Here is an 18,230-nt window from a genome sequence, read left to right on the forward strand (position 1 = left end):
CATAGGATCTGTGGTCATTTGCTACGCTTGTACCGCAACAGGTAAATGAATTACTGTACAAGGAAACCATGTTATAAAAGGGTCAATGTGACTGCCAACATTTAACATTTTAACTGGTACTTCATTGTAAAATGTACTAAAAATGAGACCAGTTCATACAGTTATTGAAAAGTAGGACTGTCGAACTCGCCTTGTTAAACAGAATGCCTTGTACATTTTTAGAAGGGTTTTCCCATCATAGTTTTCTGTCACAGATTCTCTGTATATCAGCTTCACTTGCTCTTTGAACTGTGCTGTGTATCAAAAGCCCACATTATTAAAGGAGACCTCCGGATGATTTTCAAATTTGTACATTTGAACATATATAAATTAGTTATAAATGTACTGGGTACAGAGTTTCAGGATTTATAATGATTGGGATGAAAAATAAGAATGTTTTCGAAGTTCCTAACAAATTGCAATGAACAAGGATGATGACATGGCAGCCTCACCATAAGAATGCATGAGATGTGGCTCAAGGAAGCAGAACAAAAGAAGAAGGCATGCATAGATTACACACAGGTGAGCTTGCAAGCATGCGGTATTGTAATGGAATGACACTGCTACATTTCTGAGATATGTGAGGCTCCTATGTCATCATCTTTGTTCAGTGTCCCATTTGTTTAAGGTTTTTGAAAGTACTGTTTCTCTGCTCAAGAACCACAATAAATTCTACAAATCTATGCATGAAGCTGTTGATTTATGTACTACATGATGTGAAATTATGAAAATCGTCCGGAATGCCCCTTTAAAGGGATGGTATAGTTTTGGTTGAGGTGGGGATTCAGATTCTCTCTTTTTGCAAGATAATTAAAAACCACTTTTGAAATGTGAAAGAGCATACAATTCCATAAGGAATTCAAAGTTTATAAAATGAAAACAGGTTTAGAAACTACTGTGCTAAGATATAAAAAAACAAAGTGAAACAGAATGGTCTTTGGACTTCTGTTTTTGGACCTCTCGGCTATTTCAAACCCCATGACATCAAATAGAGTTTGAACTCCTCATAGAATTGCATGCCCTTTCATATTTTGTAAGAGGTTTTTCATTATCTCATAAAATTTGGAAACCTTAAGCCTCATCTCCACCAAAACTATACCATCTCTTTAAGATGTCTAAAAATGCTATAAATCAGTTTGTGAGATGAGATAGTAAGCAAATAATCAACGTTGGTGAAGGTGATGGGACAAAATTGAAACTATCACTTCCGAGGCGATCTGGATGTAGCTATCTTTCCGAAGCGCAGCTGAGGAAAGATAGCATACACATTCAGATCGCCGAGGAAGTGATAGTTTGTCTCATTTCCTGAAACTAAAAGTTGATTATTTGCTTTATATTCCACATCTAGGGTCCTAGATATTCCCATTTTATTCCACATCTGAAACCGTTTTAGCTGTCCTACGGTATCCTCAGGGCTTAGGCTACGTAGTTTACTTTATGACGTATGCGCGTAGATGACAAAACAACAAATTTGCTCTGCGCCCCGCGCGTGGCACCGAAATAAAAGTGCGTTGCACTGTGGTCTATCACTTGACCCAGGTCAAATGATAGACCACAGTGCAATGCACTTTCAGTTTGCGCGTACTCAAAATTGTAAGTTATATCACGCGTTAGGACTGTGTGGACTTAAGATCAGCGAAACAAAATGACTATCATCATAGAGTGTAACTAACTTTTCTTCTCAGGTGATGCGATAGGCAAAACTACGCTTTATCATGTGATCAGCTCTTGACCAATCCTATAGCAAGATTCTTAGTATGTGGAATATAATTGCAGATACTCCCCATCAAAATCAAAACAGAAACAAAAGTAACGCTCTGAAACTAATTAATTGTAGCACAAATGTAACAATGGCAGCTTTCCTCACATGTAGGGGTTTCAATTGTTATAAAGTACCTTTAATATTGAACATGCTTTGCCCCAAGGGCTTGTTACAGTACATTCATAGCTTGGCAAATATTGTGGTAACAATTGTCTTCACTGACAACACAGCTTGGAATCAACCAGTCACATAGAATCAGACATGACAAGGTATGTGGTAACAATTGTCTTCACTGACAACACAGCTTGGAATCAACCAGTCACATAGAATCAGACATGACAAGGTATGTGGTAACAATTGTCTTCACTGACAACACAGCTTGGAATCAACCAGTCACATAGAATCAGACATGACAAGGTATTCAAATTGTTGCCAGAGTAAACTACATTGTACACTGTACATGTACTGTTTAGTTATTGCCACTTACAATAACTGTAGACAACTATGAATGGGACCCACGCAGAACAGCATACATGTTCCTTTATGCTATTACAATGCTGTTACTGTGTCTTGATGTGAATCATACATACAATACAGCATGCAACATATCAACTTTGCATTTTTATACATTGTATATCTTAAATCATTCCTGCACCCGTTCCTCTTTCCAAATGTCTTGCATTGAAACTCGACTCTACAATATACATTCAACTTGTGTGGCACTAGTAAAGACTCGGCGAAGTCAAAGCAGTGAGAGACTCATTTAAACCATACAAATAATGAGGTTTTGGTAACCTTAGGTATCGAACAGAAATCTGCTATTTTGGTGAATTGTCTTAAGCTTTTATTATTTTTTAGTTCTGTTTCCTGAGTTACCAAGACAAGGTCAAAGCAAAGTTAGTGCTTCATGCAATGCAGATTTTTTAGCACTACTGTACTAAAAAACTATGAAGTCCTTTGTAATTATGGATCTGGGTTTCAGAACATAAATTGAGACTTGAATCCTGTTCCTTGACAAAACTAGTAAATCAATTACGGTACATGGTAAAGCATGTACACTCACTTTGTATTCCCTCCAAACCCTGTCAGATTGGCAAGTGTTTTTTTTTTTTTTTTTTTTGGGGGGGGGGGTGCCATTTTATTTGATGATACATGTACATGGATTGTAGGCGAAAATTGTAAATTACCTACCACTTCTTGTACAGATCAAATGAGCCTCCATAACTTTTCCCCTATCACTCCATCAATGATTATAAAAAGCATCTGTAATTCATACATTGTATGATACATGTTTTGAAAGTGCCGAGTCAGCATTGCAATCGTAATCACAGATTACTAAAACTCTTCATAACCACGTACATGTATTAGCAATTGGTAACTGTATCGACATGTATATATCTTTAATGTGAACACAAGATGGCGCTACACAATGCCATAACCCGGGGTATGACGGTACCCCAGGTTATGACGTGCTGCATCATATACCAGATAAGTCATGGTACTTTCATGTTTCTCAAAACAGTGATAGTACAATTAGGAAATTGAATGAAGCGATGTAATGGCCTAGAAAATCTCCATTTGGTTTTAGTAAACTGTACAGTGCACTCCCATTATAACGAACACAATTATTAAATAACAAATTTCTGATTACAACGAAATAAAAATTCAGGCCGCAACATTATCGGCTCTATGTATTTTTTATATTTTTTATTTGTTCAGTTATAACGAAATTTCAATACATTTATAACGAAAGAAACTGCCGGTCCTGAGGAGTTTGTTATAACAGGAGTCCACTGTACCACTGAAAATAGGTTGTACAGTTTTTGTTGATATCCAGCAGCTACAAACATTTCTCATCTTGACAAAAAAAAAAATAAATGATTTAAATAGTATACCTGTTGAAATCATTTCAACAAAGGAAATCAGTAAAATTTCTTTCAAAAGACTCAATTGTGGAAGACGTAATTCCCATATCATGCAACGTTTGAAAAGGTCTATGAAATTCTCAAAACTTCACTGTATCATTTCGGTTCCAATTTACTGTAAAACAAGGAATATTCACGTGCATTTTAATTTTGCGAATTTTGTGAGCGCCAAGATTCGCGAAATTAAAATGCACACGAAAGTTCTTGTCTACACTATATGCATTGAACGCCAGTGGCAATTCGCGAAAATTTCATGCCATGTAAAAGGCCGTCGGCTCCAATCCACGAAAATTTCATGCCATGAATATATCATGTTTTACAGTAAATGAAACTAATTGCGATCATTTTGTTTTACCTATTCATTATATTTAAAAAAATAAAATCGTCATCTGGAATTAACTTAAACACCAAGCTAAATTTTACATTGTAAGTGTTGAAAAAGTACAATAATGCAAATATGCCCTACCAGAGAACAATGAAGAGGTGAACTCAATATGAGTATCGGCCTTGCCTCTGAAAAAAAAAAAATGCAGTCTTTCTTTTATTTGCTTTGCAAATAAGGACAACTACCCTGAAGCTTCAAAATTACAACACACTCTGATATACAGTATAACATACAAACTTAAAATGTTGAAAAAATGCAGTAAACCAATACCCTACAAGAGAACATAAAAAAAGAAAGAAAAAAAAGAGGTGAACTCAATATGAGCACTGGCTTTGCCTCTAAAAAGAAAATGCAGTCTTTCCTTTACAGTGTATTTGCTTTGCAAACAAATACACTACAGCTTCAAAATTTGAACACACAAATTAATGACACTACAAAACAACAGATATTTTAATGTGAGAGACACTTGAAGAAAAAGAAAAAAAAAGAGAATGAATCTCACAATTTCAGTTTGGACGACCACCCATGAAAAAAGACAGACCTTATCGTGCAGCAATGGCAAATCACGTACACGTGTACATACGCAGGATGCTACATTAGCGCTTGCCCGATTGCCAGAGGGCCAGTTAAAATCAGTCTTGGAAGTGTTTTGAAACAATGAGGAATAAACATTTGCCCAAATTGGGCAAAAAAAGTTTTCAAGCCACCTCTTTTTCATCTTTCCCACTTCAAATCCATGAAGTCAACTGCACAGAAACCCACAGATAATGCTGTTTTAATACTGATGCAATGCACTTTAATTTCATTTCAACTTTCCAACACTTACATGAAGAAGCCGCAATCGAAACCAAGTTTGTTGCTCTGATGTGGTTAAGAGTGCAAGCCAACATGTGCTATTTATTAAAATGATTGTGTTTTATCAAGTCCTTGACCTTACAAGTGATTATTCTGATGATATTCTTTTTAATTGATATTACATCTTTGGACTTTCTTTTCGGGCAAGTAAAATTAATATTTAGGCAAGTGTACTGCAACAATATGAAAAGCTGCTTGCCCGATCAGGCAAGTGGTAAAAAAAGGTTATATGTAGCACCCTGCATACATCAATGAAAGCGTCCATCCATATTAAATATTTGCTTATGACATATAAAAATCTGCTGTCTTTGGCACTTCAACCTCCACTTCCCCTTTCACGTTCACCACCGTCTTCCCACGAGCACTGCGGGTCTCGACATTGGCAAATGCGGCGGGCATGTCCTCAAACGGGAACACCCTCTCCACGGTGGGTTTGATCAGTCCCTCCTCGGCTAGCTTTGCCACCTCTGACAGCGCGTACGTGTTTGGGGTTGCGAAGGACCACCTGTATTTCCCACCGTAGTTGTTTGCCTGCCTGGCCTTGCTGAACAGGGCCCAGCTGGCGGAGAGACTCCCTCGAAATGCTCCTTGCTCGTCCATCATTCTCAGGAAAGGGGTGATGAGTGTGATGTAGTGCGAGCGCTTACCAAGGCTCGGCATGGCATAAGATTCTGTGTCGCCGCCGACTGTGTCAAAGATCAAGTCAAAGGGTCCTAGTCTTTGAAGCTCCGATGCAGGGTTTTTGTTGTAGTCAACCATGTTGTCTGGATTAAAGGTGGCCACAAAGTCCATGGCAGCAGCACTGCAAGTAGTGGTGACATGACAACCCCAGGCTTTCATGAGCTGAATCGCAAACGTGCCCACGCCACCAGAGCCGCCCAGTATCAGAACCCGCTTGTCAGGGGCAGTCTCAGGCCGGAATTTTGCAACAGCATAGATGCCACTCCAGGTTGTGATGGCTACATATGGGATGGATGCTGCCTCAGTGTGTGAGAGATTCTTTGGCTTTCTCGACAGTGTGTTGCTGTTCACAAGAGCATACTTGGCATGTGCACCTTGGTCTGGTCCAGCTATGGCAGCCCATACTTCTTCTCCCACCTCAAATTTTTTGACCCCCTGGCCCTTATCGACGATGACACCCGAGCAATCACGTCCCAGGGTTAACGGCAGTTCGTCTCCCGCGGTACTGACACCGCGTGCACGGTTCATGAGGGCTGCTCCGTACCCTCCCCGCATACGGATGTCCAGTGGGTTGATGCTTGTTGCATAAACTTCAATCAAGACTTGGTTGGGCTTTTTGATGATTGGTACTGGTGTCTCAACAAGTTTCAATCGGTCTGGTCCACCATAGCTTTCAACTTGCCATGCAAGCATTTTGCTTGCAGGGTTGGTTGAAGTTGAAAGGGCACGAAGTCCATCTTGGAGAAAAAATGGTGACAAATTTACCATCCGAAATTGCCTCATCACGTTCGCCCCAGAAAAAATGATACATCTTCCTATATGATTCATTGTGATTTGCCTGGCCCTGTAGAAATTCACAATGAAGAATACCCAATTGGTGGAGCTTTAGTGACCGTAGACTATCTCTTGTCGTCTACAGAATATCACTGTTTCTCTCGCTCGTGCATGCAGCAGCGGATGGAGACGCTATTCTCTAGTGTAGTTACGTACAGTAGTATACTGGCTACTGTGTGTAGTCTGCTACCGCGTGTGTGACTTACACTACAGAGACGCGGAATACCTGATGTGAGTCTGAACACTGGGCCGACAGCTTCGGCGACTGGTCATCTGGCAAGTCCGTTCAATAACGAAGGTTGCGACACACTCACTGTGAGAGGCGAGACCGTGCATGCAGACTTAATATTTACGCCTGAATTTTTGATGAAAACTGTAGGAAGGTTGTTTATCCTTCTAACGTTAGAGATATACTGGGAAACCAAAATGCGTATTCCTTGCTACGAGTAGATTATTAGGCAGAGGTCATCGAAGGTTGGATGAAGCAGCTAGCTAGCTGGCTGCGAGTACGAGTAATATGGGCGCACGTACGTACCAGCTCTGCGTACTTACCATGCGTAAGCGTGCGGGAATCGAAAGGATGCACGCACGGTTATATTATTTGCACGTGCACGTATGCAGAGCCAAGTGCATGATGGGAAGGTTTCTTCGTGACGTCATGAGGTCAAAGTGGGAGTGTGCCACAGCAAGCGAGTGCTCGCGAATACACGTCCAACTTTGGCGTTGGTGTGAAGCGCTCTTCAACCGCTGCGCTGCTGCTAGCACTGCTACGCGTATGATGATTACACACACAAGAACGAAAAACTCGCAGCACAACATCAATGGTGTATGAAAGTTTCGAGACCTGCGATTGACATTTTGTTTTTCAGAAGTCATGGTTTGGGAGAGAATGGAAGGCTAATCTATCGATTGAGGCATCATTTTGCGTTTCAGAGAATTGATATTTTCTTCATATGCTAGATTACCCAGAATAAAAGCTACCATGATGGACGTGGACTTAGATCAAGATTTGATGTCTAAATTCAGCAGTATGGGGACGACGGATCGTGATGTTTTGATCAACGAATTTCAAAAACTGTCCGGAAATAACATCAATCCGGCAACATGTGCATTCTTTCTAGACATGAATAATTGGTGAGTATGAATCTATATGTAACAAAACGAAGGAATGATAGACCTTTGAGGTGTTGGTCGTACATTCTGGGTGTAAACATCAACTGCAATGTTCGAAAGTTTGTAGTAGATATGCGAGCGATTTAAATGCCCGACCCTGTGGCCTTGCGCCCGCCCGCACGGACGTACCGCACAGGAATCGAGTGCGATTGTGTGAAAAGTACAACCCTAACTGCGACCAGCCCCATCCCAACGCAAAGCTTCCACAGGGATTAACTGTGTACAAGGAGCGCCCCGGGGTTACTACAACAACTTACATTGTTACAAGTACCTTGCCATCCATAAAATAAGGCATAACTACAGACTAAAGTGTACTACTGTACTGTATGATGATGGGGGGTTGGGTTTCCGGACACTTAAGTTCGCGCGTGAAAACTTAGGTCTACCTATTTTACTGACTACACGCAGCCGCTGTCGTGAGGCGACAGCTGCTGCACGTCTATTCCTTCGCAGACGTTGTTATTTTTCAGCGGTGGGTGTGCGTTTCCTCGTCTTCATGAATATCTTTATTAATCATGGAAAACTAAAATATAAGGAATCCCCGCAATCTCAGTCCGGGAAACCCGCTCATGAGGACCGCCCCCGCGTACGAGGACTGTCCCTCCTCATGAGGACCTCCCCCCGCCTCATGAGGCCCCCCGGGGAACGCCTCATGAGGCCCCCCATTCACTTCTTATTCATCTCACATCTGACGTATAAATTGTCGCAACTTTGCACTGTGATTTTTTGTTACACACACATGTCCACTATCCATGATGAAAAGAAGAAAAAATCCTGTCTGTTTTTTTTTTTCAAAAATCGAGTTTTAATCAACTGATGCAGAGCGCCCATCAAAACACAGGCGCCAGCGCGTTCGCACAATGCAAGACTGCCGCACCTAGCGGCCTGATCCGACTAAATATTTTCGATGCTTTTTTCTGCGGCTCTCACCTCTCCGCACACAAATCAGCCTCGTGAAGCTAAAGTCGGACATCTTTTGACACAAATTCGTAACGAGAAAAATTAAATCAGTACTAACCTGATCTTGTCCATATATTCCAAATTACTATTCCACACTAATAGAGTAGGTGGGTAGATGACATACTCCAGTTTGTTAGCAAAATAATCACTTTGTAGGTATGACGAGTTCACTTTCTTCGTCAATTCCGCCCACGATTCCGCCGCCCGCTAACCGTTTGGGCGCTTTCTCTGGAATCATCCCGCGACGTGACGTACGTCGCATCACGTCGCATCACTTATGGCGGTGACCTCGCTGAAGAGCTCCCGTCAGTACACAACACTACACAAGCCATACAATATGGTGACCAATTTGCATTGTGGTGTTGAGCTGCTTACGTGTGTCGCTCCACATCCGTACATGTGGCTACCATACGTATTGCATGTATTGATACACACACACCAACGAACACATCGAACAACTTCACAAATTCACACCTTAAAATCATGTAAAAATATGACTTATCGAATCTCAAACATAACGATAGCTTCACTAAATACATGTCTACACCGAAGGAGGAAAATATTTTGCCAAAAATCGAAAATTTGATGTAAATATGCCGAGTTTGGTATCAAACTGTACGGCCGATCGCGCTGGAAATCGTCGCACACATATGTTATAATGTTTTGGGAAAATATGTAAATGACGAGAGTGAAGAGCCAATGATGATGCAGCTTCGCTGTAGCTCCCGATTCATGAATGAAAAATGACGTCATTGTGATGCGTGCAAGGGCAGAAGTGAATTGCGCATGCGCGGTGTTCAGGGCACAAGCCATGATGGTACGCGTTGATTTTGTACGGGAAATATATGGGGAGCGAGCGTGCACGGTGTTTACATTCTCGCGGTACGATCGACGCTATCGAACATTCGATCGAACGGCCAGTTAATGACGTGCACGTATAAATAAATGGTAATACCTTGTGAGACTTTCACTGCGTCATTTTCATTACAGATGCACTTTACACGCAAACTGGGCCAATTGCGGTACCAAATTTAGTCTGGCTTCCAGACCCTCTGCCCGTACTATTTCGCTATTCAGGATATTAATGCCCTCAACGTCAAAAACTAGTACTAAAGAGTATAGTTTGAGGTCGTTTTGTCCTGCAGAGGCCTTTGGCAAAGGGTCTGGAAACCAGACTATACCACATTGCGACCGGCACCCTCCCAATAATAGTGTTTGTTTACAAGCAGAGCGCCACTACAACAAACTATTGCAAGGTTTGAATTAAAAGCCCGGGCTGAGCCCGGCACTGTAAACGGACAGAATTGCGGGGCTCGGCCCCGCAATCGAGGCGGGGCTCGGCCGCGGCTCGGCCCGGCCCTGCACTGTAAACGGGGTCTAAGACACTACGTCATAATACAAAGAGAGAGGCCGTGAGAGAGGTTGTCAGCTCCAGTTCATCAATGTTTCTGGTTTTGCAGTATTCCAAGTACTATACAAGTACTTACAAGTGCTCCATTTGTATTCCAAAAAGATGAAATACAAAACTGTGATAGGTGGGTATGGGGGCTTTCTAATGCAAGGTTCCTTCTGCCTTGGAAGGGGAATTTGCCTCAAATACACTATGTGGATTACAACCTGAAAGTGAATGCACTATGCAGAAATATTTGTATAAAACCTATTAAACTGGGACAATCCCTTCAAAAGTTACGGTATGAATTGTTAAACGTTTTGGTTAAATCTTTGTGCCGTTATCGCTGGAAAGGAAGACTGTGGCACAACAATTTGTGATGTTACAGTAGGACATGATGTAAAGAAATATTATAAAGAAAGGATACTTTTCTTTATATAGAATAATATGAAAATATACCAGAGAATTCCAAAAAAAATGTATTTGTGTGTGTGTGTATGTGTGTGATGAAAAGTACAGCTGTACCCATTCATTTGACTTGTTACTGGCGCAAAAAGGTTAACATTACTCCTTTACCCTCTTAAAGCTGTAGGTGTTGTACATGTAAGTCAAGTACCCTTTGCAAGAAAAATTAAATAAGTCCTCAAGTACTTTCTTCCATGTACGAGTATTGTTGTCCTATACATGTACATGTATTTTGACATCATTGGTTGTATTTTTCAGCAATGATAGCATGTACAAGTGTATTGTACAATGTACGTACTGTACGTATGTATTTCTCCAAAACTTCAAAAGTAATGACCTTTGGACATATTTATATTTATATATTAATTTGGACAGATGTCGCTGATGTATTCTACCATATTTTTGCACAAAACTTTAATACCAAATCCACATACAGTGTATATTCCAGGGTAACTCTGTACTGATTTTTGCCTCTGATGGAGAGAGAGAGAGAGAGAGAGAGAGAGACAGACAGACAGACAGAGAGAGAGAGAACAAGAAATGCACATGACATAGAGCAGCATAGAAATGTAGCATAGACCCCATGCATTAAAGGCAAAAACAGGGAAAGGTTGATGCTGGTGATGGTAAAGGTGCATGTGGTACCAAATGATTGAATTAAAACTCTAGCTAAAGTATTGTTTCACAACATGTAATACAATAGTACCAGTACTGTGGTAATAACAGGTATGTAGATGATGGTGGTGAATGTGATTATGATAGTGAAAATAATATTGCATAATGATATAATGTACAATGTAAACATGAAATATTCACAGTGTGGAAATTTTTGCAAGTTTTGCACTCATGAGACCAATAACAGAAAAAAAAGAGTTCTGTTGTTGATAGAAAAAGTACAATAATATCATCCTCCAATTATAAAGAAAAGTGAATTTCATTAGAATTGACCTAGCGTGAAAATTAATCATGCAAAAGTTTCAACTCCTCGGGATGCACCAGTATTGTGTGTGTTTTGCTCAGTATCAAACCTGGTCATGTGTAATGTCTTATGGGTTTTCTCCTTCACTTTTACACCTACAGGAATCTACAAGCTGCCATAGGATCGTACTATGACATCGAGGCTAACATGCCGATCCAGAAACTGCCCTCCATGACCTTTGTGCAGGATGTCACCATAGGCGAAGGAGAGTCAGTACCACCCTGTACAGAGTTCACCAAGACCTGGAGAGTCAGAAATCCAAGTAAGGTTCACAGCTTCTCAAGTGCTGCATATTAAAACCCTCAAATTTGATACAAAGCATTTGCTATTAATCTTAAAATTTTGTGCAGAAAAACTTGTACAGGGATGTCTTCTGTCTAAGGCTGCATTTATCATCTTTCCCCTGTTTGAAACGGCTTTCAAAAGCCGTTTCCAAAGCCCTTGAGCAACGGCTTCCAAAATAGTTGCGTTTATCAACTCATCATGAACACGAAAACTGGCCTTGTCTCTGCGCAGCTGCATTGCGCATTTTCAGAAACCGGAAACGCATGGTTCGTAACTGTAGTATTGCGTTTATCTCGCTTCAAAGGGCTTCTAGAAATAGGTTTCTGGAAACGTGTTTCTGAAAGCACAAATTTGTGGTTTTCAAAAAGGCTTTCCAAACCCCTTGATCAAAACAGCTGTGCATTTATCATCTCGTGAAAATTTCCTGAAAGCCGTTTGGAAAACCTGTTTCTGCGGAGAAAAAGAGTTATTAAACGCACCCTATTTTTAGCATGTTTTATAAGCACTTTGTTGGCCTTTTCTTCTTCTTTTTCCCCATCATCTTTGCGTGAAAGGAGTTTTTCAAGTTTCAGGCAGCTTCCTGAGGCTACAGTTTGTAGTTTCAGATGTTTTTATAGCATTCAGAGTTTAGCCTTATCTTCATGTCTCCTTTTAGCCATCTTCTGGTTTGGATCAGTGGCCTGTGGGGTTTATTCAAGGTCACAAACTATGCTTTCAGTGACGAGGGGCTGCAGCTTGTTTGTTCAGGTGTTTAATGTCCATACTTGTACATAAATGTAGTCTAGCCTTATCCTTATCTTCCTCTGCCAATCGCTAGGTTCAGATCAGTGGCCCATGGGATCCTGCTTACGGTTCATCCAGGGTCACCAGCTGGGCCCGCTGGATCGGGTGACCACGGAGCAGCTGGAGGGTCACTCCGAGATGGACATCAGCGTCCGGATGCAGAGCCCCTCCCACTGCGGCCTCTACCAGGGTCAGTGGCGGATGTGTACACAGAACGGGACCTTCTTTGGAGGTGAGAAGGGGCATTTAACTCTTTGTGTGTTATGAGTGCCAGTTGGCCTCAGAAAACCCCATGTAGCTTTGTATGCACTATCTAAAGCCCATGGCTCAAAAAGGGTTAAGACGCAGATACCTTGGCGTACAGAAAGACCAGTGCATCATCTGTTTTATAGAACAGTGGACAATTTTTTTTTGTGCTAGAAATCCATTGTTTTAATAGTATTTCCGACAATTACCAACGCTTGGCAAATTTACTGGATGCATTTCGTTTTGGCTTGCCACAGATGCAAATCATACATGATCAGTGATTTATAGATAGATGAAAAATTTGCTAGCTGCATGGCTTGCCATCTCTTGCTATTCAAAGAGCACAAAATCTTGCTACTTGTTATTACTGGATGCAGAGCTAACCACCTCTTGCTAGGTGCACAAACACTCGCTAAGTGTGGAAACCCATTGCTACTAATGTGCACGTGTTAACATGTTTACAGTGTCTATTGCCAGTGATCACAGTGATCATAGAACATGCAGGCAGTAAAAACTGATGCATGGCTCTTGACCAATGAGACTGCAAAATTTCCTCGACCTGTTCTATAAATTGTTAAATTGATGTGTAGGCAGTGCAAGTGTTACTACATTGTACGCTGTACCTGAAATGATGATAAAGCATGTCATTTGAATTGCCTTCTCTTCTCACATAATTTTTCTCCCCACGTGCAGAAACAATATGGGTCATCGTAGAGGTGAAAGAAGGTGGCATGTTAGGACTCACACAACAGCTTTCACAAATGGGCACGGGCGAAATGGAAACAGAGAGTGCGCCCTCTACAGATAGAATGCTGCCCAATCCGTTTGGCTCACCGTCAAAAATTGAAGGTAGGGGGACACGTACAGAACTGTTTTTAAAATCACACCTAAAAAGACATGGTCTAATGGCGACATCACCTTGAAAGTGTAGAGGAATGGCATATAGCCATCTATTTTGCTATGACACCAACTCAAGCATATATCTCAGATCACAGCCATTTTTGTTCTCCATCAGTTGATCAGATGGAATCTAAAATGAAATTGTGCCTTTCTTATGTCCAGACAAACCAACCTCAGAAGTGAAGCATTTGCCATTCTATCAAGGCCAATTTTAACAGAAGTTGTAGCTCAGCAGATTGTCACTTGTCACCAATGGGGTTTCCTGATACACAGGGATATAAATGCACTTCCCTTTTAGCTATGCCTGTGTTGTTCTCCAAACAGCTCAGAGACTCCAACTCTCCTGCTTGCGATGGGAGATCTCCCGCCGAAAGCCCATTTTTGCCAAATTTCCTGTTCTCCCGCTTGAGATTTGATTTCTCCCACTTGAAATGATTTCTTACTTAGTGTCTTTGTATGTTGAAATACAAGCCTTAGATAGCACGAGATAACATCTAGAACCCTAGAGCTGGACCCTGGCCGCAAGGAACTTCATGCTTCGCGCACATCAGGTAGGAGTCTCCCATTTGCTAGGGGTTTCAGGCGGGAGAATCTCCAGATCAGAAGGTGCTTGGGGTTGGAGTCTTTGACAGCTTGATTAGTCCCTTTCCTTATTTTGTGTTGAGATGAAGCAGCACATTTATAATGTCACTTCAGTGTATTTCGCTCTTAGCAAGATAGAAACCCTTTTTACTGCTGGTGTGCAAAGTGGAGCTACACTGTATGAGCTGGCTTTAATACTGAGGTGTGTACTTCTGTCGGCAGATACCACTCTAAGGGAGGGGAGTCCAGAACACCGGCTATCATTTGGTACCCCTACTCAGTCACAGGGGAACCCGGAACGCAACTCTCATCTATCATCACCAGTCAGACCCCCATTGTTTCAGGTGAGTGTCACCCAAAGAGGCATGGATGGAGATGGGTCATAGGTCAAACATGGAAGGCTGTGCATTATATAATGTGAGAAAGTAGGAATGCTCGATTGCATGTACAGAGTAGTTAAAAGAATAGCTCTCATAAGGTATGTTCAAGTGCTCTTCTAAAGCACACATGTAATCTTACCGTGCCAGAAGTGGTCCATTTCTCAATGTGCTCAAAAAGTGTATGGTATCACACCATGCTAGAGAGCAATCGAACACAAACTGGTCCAAAAGCATACCATGCCAAAAGGTGTTGACATGAGAAGGGTGCGCATAAAACACTGTGTCATGATACAAAGAGAGAGGTCGCGAGAGAGGTCATCGGCTCCAGTTCGTGAATGTTTGTGGTTTTGCACTATTATTCTAACCGTGTTAAAGTGTATCTGTACTCAAAAAAAAAAAAAAAAAAATCTGATATTGTAGTTTATTGTATTGATTACATCTGTCAGATAAATTTGAAAATATGAGGTTGCTCGTGTAATTACAAAATCAGTCCCCAATCGCCTAAAATCATTGGTGCCTTGATCTAAGACTAGTTGTCTAGCGTTATCGTTTGCACTCAGTAACATAGTTTGATAACTTTCTGTACAAACTTTGATGTTCGGTATCGCTTTTCCAACTCGCAGACGCATGTATGTGTACGTATTCAGCTGGGTGCTGACGGGCAGTGGCACAGTCCAATCAGCAGCGTGGCAGCATGCATTGCAATGCAGACGCAGCAGCGACTCAAGGGAGCCGATGGGCCGGGCGCGGCTGGGTATCCATGCAATCAGATTCCCGTACGGCCGTACTAGCCTGATTTTGCCACCCTCAAAATTGCAAGTCGCGGCACTGCTGGGTGGAGCAAACTTTGTTTACTTTTCGCTTCACTTTTAAATAGTCATTTCTCATACCTCTTCATGTACAATCTCTTGCTTTTAATGCCACTCTATCCTTTCCCTTTACAATTCAAAGTAAAGTAGTTCTTTGACGTTGTTGTGTGTGTCTTTATATCGATGATTAGTCTGTTTTGCTTTGGTGAAATTAAAGAAGTTTTGCTCCTAGTCCTGTCACTTTTTGCTTCATGCAGTTGGGTTCGTGAGCTGATCCCGCCCACATACTTGTAACCATAGAACTGACTGCATGAGGTTCTATACCGGTACTCTTTGCTAGTACAAGTGTACATTGTAACTGTCAAACTGGCAGTGCAGAATGGAATGCCGTTGAAAGTTTTCAAATCCATTCTTCGTGTAATTCTGAGACTTTTATTGTCAGGAAGCAGGAATGTCAAAAATTCACAGGTTGAATTGCAACAGAACGGTGCAATACCTGGTAGGCATCTTTATGTCGGTAAGTTTTCAGTCAAAACTTCACAGAAGATGTGGATGTGTCCAATGAGTAGTGCATAAAAGCTTCACCATGCTTGCTTTACATGTATTGTGTAATGTGTACCACACTAAACATGTACTGTAGACACAAAAGGATACGACTACTGTTGCATCCAGGCATCACAAAGGCTCACGTAATACAAACATACGTGTAGGGGTATCATGAAGCGGGGCGACAACAATAGTATAGAATAGAAAGTATTCAATTATGAACGTTTTCACACAGAGGCAGCGAACACCAAAGGGCTGCCTACGCACGGCTACTATTTTGCGAACTGACTACAAATACAGCATGTGGGTGTGCACAGATACAAAAAATGAATATTTCTCAGTTACGGGAGCTTTACGTGATGAGCAACAACTTTCGGTAGGGTACTGAGGACGTGTTCTAACACCTCTCAAATTTGAATTTAGAGTACAGATACACTTTAGATATTCCTGTCTCTACCTCTGTATCTCTGTACATCTTTGTTCCCATTATCTTCCGTGCAGCACGCTACTCAAGTACATAACTCACCCAGTCCGTCGCACAACGAGTCCAACCCTGGTCTGCCGCCTGTGTTTCACGACTACCAGCTTACCCCCGCCAGGCCCCACCCCCAGCAGCCATGCCTCGACGACCACCAGTCCGCCTTCCCCACCAGCCAATCGACCGCTTCCTTCTCCACGCTGCAGGTTGCCAGTCCCGCCATCGGCCAATCAGAGTACAGCTTTCATAATCTCCGGCCTGGGGCCGCAACGGAAGAAGACACAATGACTGACGACGACTTATAGCATAAATCACATTTTTTTTCTCTCTCTCTTTTTTTTTTTAATAACAACTTTATTGTGTCCTTTGACGTATTACCCCCACTGCAAGAGAAAGTCTATAGTGGTTTACAGTGACACTCATGAATGGCCCCAACTTCTATAAATACCGAAGGGCAAATTTTAGTCTATCTTCTATCGTATATATTATCATTATTAATGCAAGTTTTGAATGGGCAGAGATTGTCATTGTCCAGGGTCAGTGGCGTTGGGGATGACCACTCGCTATTTTTAAAAATATCAAAGTTTTCCTGTTGCTGTACTCAACCATCTAACGAACGATTTGTTTGCCAACAAGTCATTATCTTTATTTCTTTCATTAACTTTGCAATTCAGAGCCTTTGAGTAGCAGACAGGCTGTTTTAAATCATTTGTCACCATGGGTTGAAGTCTCTTTATGGTGGGTATGGTTATGAGTATACTTAGTAGGCAAAAGTTAGTGAGTTTCAGTCAACACATAAACATGTTGAAAACATCAGCAGATTGAGGAAAATGTAACCACAGTGAAAAACAAGAACAAAAGATGGGATGGAAAACAAGGGAGGGAAAGTGAAAATAAAAAAAGGATTGGAAAAAAAATATTTTCTCAGGTTGTCTTTTGAATAATACAATTGAGAAACATTTTTCTGTGATAGACTACCTGTAGATGGGCTTTATGGCACAAAACCTAAAATATAGAAGAATATATTTTTATACATAGGGGCAATTAAGGGAAGGGTAATGCATTGAAGCTGCTGGGGTTTGTATGAGGACTTTTTAAAATGGTGTTTTCCGTGCATAAAGAGATAAATAAATAATGATACATGTAAGAATGGTTTTTGGCTCTTGAGGGCATACAGTCTGTTCTTCACTTCATGATTATTATGATTATGATTATTTTATTTTTTACTTTTTGAAATGAGAAAAAGGACAGGGTAGGCAGGGGGACCCAGGATGGTGATCATAGGTAACTATTTTTTTGCAGTCAGCCACCTACTGTAAAACTGGAAATATTTGCGGCAAGAAATATTCTTAAATAGGAGCTGCTGGCCTTTTTCGCGGCATTGATTTTTTTTTTTTTTTTGCGAATTGCCACTGGCATTCAATGCATACAGTGTAGACAAGAACTTTCGCTTACATTTTCATTTCACGAATCTTGGCTTTGGCAAAATTTGCGAAATAATGGTGCACACAAACATTTCAGGTTTTACAGTCAAGTCATCTTTACCTGTGAAATAGAAAGATTGATGATGCTGTCGAGATTGCCTTTAGCTGCAATTGATGTGGGATGTGCTTTGATGAATCCTGTTATTATGGAGTTTGAAAGCGATGATTCTCATGGACTGAAATATCTCCCCAACCCCTGAGGCAACCTCAAGCACACCAAAGAGGGGCAAAGATTAACACCATCATCCCAATTATCATATTTGCAAACTCCACACAGCCTCTGGGATTT

The 18,230-nt window shown here is 41.3% G+C and overlaps 2 protein-coding genes across 2 annotated transcripts; one reads left to right on the forward strand and one right to left on the reverse strand.

The window, feature by feature from the left end:
* Positions 1-4,119: 4,119 nt before the first annotated feature.
* LOC139743045 (reticulon-4-interacting protein 1, mitochondrial-like) lies at positions 4,120-6,641 on the reverse strand. Its single transcript, XM_071653554.1, has one exon. It carries the CDS (start codon positions 6,473-6,475, stop codon positions 5,249-5,251), a length of 1,227 nt encoding a protein of 408 aa, XP_071509655.1. The 5' UTR covers positions 6,476-6,641; the 3' UTR covers positions 4,120-5,248.
* A 659-nt stretch (positions 6,642-7,300) lies between these two features.
* On the forward strand, positions 7,301-17,565 carry LOC139743046 (protein ILRUN-like). The gene is made up of 6 exons (XM_071653555.1): positions 7,301-7,615; positions 11,550-11,710; positions 12,551-12,748; positions 13,456-13,611; positions 14,467-14,588; positions 16,481-17,565. The coding sequence occupies exons 1-6, from the start codon at positions 7,464-7,466 to the stop codon at positions 16,760-16,762; spliced, it is 1,071 nt and encodes a 356-aa protein (XP_071509656.1). The 5' UTR covers positions 7,301-7,463; the 3' UTR covers positions 16,763-17,565.
* Positions 17,566-18,230: the final 665 nt, after the last annotated feature.

This window comes from Diadema antillarum, unplaced genomic scaffold (genome assembly GCF_040938485.1).
Source record: "Diadema antillarum isolate AM-2024a unplaced genomic scaffold, OU_Dant_1.0 seq00001042_RagTag, whole genome shotgun sequence".
NCBI classification, from domain to species: Eukaryota; Metazoa; Echinodermata; class Echinoidea; order Diadematoida; family Diadematidae; genus Diadema; species Diadema antillarum.